The 4,491-nt window shown below is 35.5% G+C and overlaps 1 protein-coding gene across 1 annotated transcript; it reads left to right on the plus strand.

Annotated features, from left to right (window-relative positions):
• The first annotated feature begins 3,926 nt into the window (after positions 1 to 3,926).
• Positions 3,927 to 4,245, plus strand: LOC112525240 (auxin-responsive protein SAUR21-like). Its single transcript, XM_025135279.1, has one exon. It carries the CDS (start codon positions 3,949 to 3,951, stop codon positions 4,243 to 4,245), a length of 297 nt encoding a protein of 98 aa, XP_024991047.1. The 5' UTR covers positions 3,927 to 3,948.
• The last annotated feature ends 246 nt before the right edge of the window (positions 4,246 to 4,491 follow it).

Genomic DNA, 4,491 nt, shown 5'->3' on the forward strand with positions numbered 1-4,491 from the left:
TTCTATTAAGCTCATTAAGCTGCAAACAGACAGGAACAGAACATGTTAATATTTACATTAACATATTCCCATGGTCTGTAACAGTCTATAGCATGTTAATATTTATATTAACATATAACCTGTTAACATTTCCTGGCTGCTGATGCAATGTTTAAATTGTGCATCACAATGACGAAACAGAAGGACCTTTCGACAAATGAACGATATATCACCTGTAGGAATTTAACTTGACTGCTGATTATGGACCAATGACAGCATAGAATCCTGTCCTCAGTGTAAGATTTTAGGACAGAGAATAGAACTTGAGGATGGCCTCAAACGTCGTACAAATTGCAATTTTCTATAACATTGATGTCGCCATTATAAAGGCTCTGTCGTCTTTGTCTTGCTAGCCACTATGACAAGAAGATTGAACGGAGCTTGAAAAAGTGGTTTTGGTAAGAGAACACTTGTTCCATGACCGTTTCTGTGAGTAAGAAATTTTCCCGTGATGGACACAAGTTCTAGGGGTTTCATCTTTTGCCTACTGCAAATCAAAATGTGAGAAAAACAAAACACAAACACACACACACACACACAGTGATTTAATGTTTCAAATGATGGACTCTTTGCAAATGAACCAACAGTAGTAAACAGCCCTATGAGCACCTCATACACCCCTCTATGGACTTATTCGCACATCCTTGTCATATTAGCACAACCTATTAATGGACTTAGGACTTCCATATTTGCACAACCTATTAATATGTATGTGTTTGTATATATGTGTAGAGCACACCTATAATGCATACAACATGGACTTATGGACTTCCATTTTGCAAAATGATTTTTTGACCTGAAGACAGATGTCTAAACCACTTGTTGTAATGCATACAACTTGGACTTATGGACTTCCATTTTCCATGTTGTATGTGATTAGCAATTGTTATAAATCATTTGATGCAAGTATTATACTGCATGAACAAGCCCATATCCTTGAATCCATTGGTTCAACTGTTACATATAAGTCCATCTAAGTCAAATAGCTAAGTCCAAGATTGAATAGCCCTGTTACATATAATATTAAAACTATGATACTGAAAAAATGAATCTGCTGTCTAAAACCACAACTGAACCAATGATCATTTGAGCAGAGTCTCTTTTAGAAAGAACACTACTAAGATTAAGCAACATAACTAGAAAAATGATCCTCATATTTGGGACTGCATCATCTTGTGTAGAAAATAAAAACCAAACAGCCCTCTCTTGCATCTGCCCAACAGACCTGTAATCATCTTAAACTTTTTATTTCCTGTTGTCATATAGATTAGATAAGTCTTTACTAAATGCATCTTATATATTGCTGTTTGGTACTACATTATGTTTTTGTGTGTGTGTGTGTGTTTGTCCTGCTGTTGTGTTTCAACATAATGTTGATCATGCTGACTGTTACTAACAGCAGATTTAATGTTGATCATGCTGAAAATTGCACTTGACTGTATGCTAACAGCAGATTTAATGTGTATTACTGTTGTTGTATGCACAGGATCAGGGTCTGTAATTGCAGCTTTTAGAAGTCCACGAGCATCTTCAGAGGAGTAAGGTACAAGCACTTTCAAACCAGGGACAGAGCCATACTATGCACCATAACACTGCATCACATTGGAAACATAAATGAGCATGATCTTTTTTCATGAAGCAGTTTATGGTAACTAGCTAAAATTAAAGGTCACAGATACAGGATGGTGAGTGAAGCAATGAATCAACCCTGAGAGCAAAACTCTCCAACCAAATCCATCATTAATCAGTATCCACTGGTTGATGCATATCATATTCATACTTAAATAGAATACGAAACATCACATCTACTAGAACTATGCAAACTATCTGTTTTCAATGGTTTTCCTGAAATGTGCTCTTCTAGAAACAATTTCTATTTTGTGGGAGCTAAAAAGCTTCTATGAAAGTGGAAAGTGAAAAATGAATAGTTATATGGAAAAATAAAAAAGAGCAAAATGGAAATGAAAGAGCACCAATCCTTCCAGCAACTAGAAACTAAGGAGATACTCGAGAAATAGATGAGAAGTTCATTCCTAACATAACATCAATGTCGCCAACCAAATACTTCCTTTATCTAAACCCATGGTAAGCAAGTTAGTCAAATACGAAGGTGTTAGTGAAGCCTGTTAAAAAATTCAATCGTGCCGGAGTCTACACCTCAAACGTCGTTTATCCAGAAGTTTTACGTGATGAATAAGGTATAATCAACAATTATATTATTACACATTTTGTATCATATGTTTCTATTAAAACCATTGCGCCGTTTTTTGCAGGAAATATTTACGGATAGTGCATCACGAAAAGCAAATAACAGTTCGAATATACGGATGAACATTATTTTACGAACGATTGTATTTCTTTGTTCATTCAAGAATTTCAAGTTTTGTAATGAACTATTAGTAGATGATTTCAGAAACCCGACATATGTGCAATTTTCTTTTCATTCGATCTTGCTAACAAACAAAATTGACCTTCATTTTTATATATTAGTTGACTTGTAAAATAACCACACAAACTCATGATTCAAAGCCAAACTAATGTTTTTGAATTGTGATTTACCCGCGCTGCATCGCGCGGGTACACCACTAGTATATATATATGCATACACAAGGATCTTTTTTTTTAAGTATATAATATTTATATACGGCAAATAGAACAAATAAATTCATACACCATTCTCATCTTTGGTGAGGTTTGAACCTTTGACTTCCTGAAAGGCCAATGACTCGCATACCACTAGGCGAAAGGCTTTTTGGTTGCATACACAAGGATCTTCATGATTCCCTACTGCACAATACCTTCTAATTGATCTTATACGGAAATATGAAGATTCAATACATGGATACTACTGCCACCTACTTAAGAGGGATCACTATGCCCGTGTCAATGATGCCGAGCCTTGTGACTCGCCATATCTTTCCTTGTGAGAGGAATTACTAGTGCACAATTTTTGCATAAGAGTAATGGCTACTACTCATGTTTTGCATAAGTGGAATGTACAAATTAGGGAAGACCCCATTTTTCTCTAACACATGTCTTTTCGTAAATCAGATTTTACTAGATATTAACAAATACCATGTCTTCATTCGAACCGCATAAATAAAATGGTTTATGACAGGTGACAAGTTTTAACATTAATATTGTTATCATCAATGAGAGTAGGTGTCATTGGGACAAGTGCCTAAATTAATGTCTTCAAGAAACTATCATGACATTATTGAGTCCATCGCGAGGGAAGAGATTCAGATTACAAGTGTTAACGTAAGGTAGTGCTTTCTAGAAGTGTAGATTTAACGAAAAAAGAACCAATGATAACGTTAATTGATTGTATATTAAGATTTTATCTAGAAATTATCGAGTCCATTAAGACAAACAAACACGTAAGTCGAAGAAGGGTCATCTTAAGAACATCTAAATGATCGATAAGCTATTGAGCTTTGCTCGAGAGCATTGAGGCATCGAGAAACATAATCGCAGGAGTACATATGAGGCGCTTTAAACGTACTTTGTCTTAAGCTTTGAAACTCAAATTGCCCATAACAAATTAAAGAAGAGAAATAGAATTTAATATAGTTTTCGTATCTAGTTATACAATAACCAAGTCAAACTAATCAAAACTTTTGACGACGTGCACCGTACATCAACATAAAGGAGGTGGCATTTTAAAATGAGCAAAGCCATGTTAGGTTTTCACATGAAGGCCCACAACAAACTCAAACCAAGTTGTTTATATATTTCCAGCGTTAATTCGGCATCCAATGCCAAAACACTATAAATAGAACCATCTGATTGTTAAGACACAACTTCTAAACCCATTGTTTGGATCAAGAAAAATAATTCAAAACTATTTCCGTTTGTGTGTTTACGCCACGTACGGGTATCGTTCTCTTCAAATTTTTCTCTCAACAAATGGGCATCATTCGATTTCCTTCTTTGACTGCCAAAAAAAAGCATTTCAGCAAATTGCATTCACTTTGCAACCGAAACAAGTTGGATGTACCCAAAGGCTATTTGGCTGTCTATGTTGGAGAAATTCAGAAGACTCGGTTTGTGGTTCCATTATCTTTTCTGGAACATCCTCTATTTCAAGATTTGCTGCGCCAGTCCGAAGAGGAGTTTGGATTTGACCATCCCATGGGAGGTCTAACCATTCGTTGCCGTGAAGATGCCTTCACTGATCTAATCTCTAGATTGCCTATTTCATGATACAAACACCCTAGGATGAAAAAGTTTTGGGAAAAACTGATGGAAGTAATTTTTTTGACACCATCTTAGAGGAGAAATAGCTTCTAAACCATGTAAAAATCCCCTGCCAACGCATTTTTTTTGTGGTATGGGGTTTTGCCATTTGGAACAATCGTGTATGCGTTTATGATATTATAAATTGTAGAAAGAATATAGTTCCATTTCTTGAATCCTATGCACTTGGTTAATCTCTTACGTCCTGCAATT

Source organism: Cynara cardunculus (genome assembly GCF_001531365.2).
Source record: "Cynara cardunculus var. scolymus isolate 2C chromosome LG 13, CcrdV1, whole genome shotgun sequence".
Taxonomy (NCBI): Eukaryota; Viridiplantae; Streptophyta; class Magnoliopsida; order Asterales; family Asteraceae; genus Cynara; species Cynara cardunculus.

Bases quoted from the DNA above. Each gene is read 5' to 3' on its own strand.
- LOC112525240 (XM_025135279.1), top strand. From the start codon at position 3,949: ATGGGCATCATTCGATTTCCTTCTTTGACTGCCAAAAAAAAGCATTTC.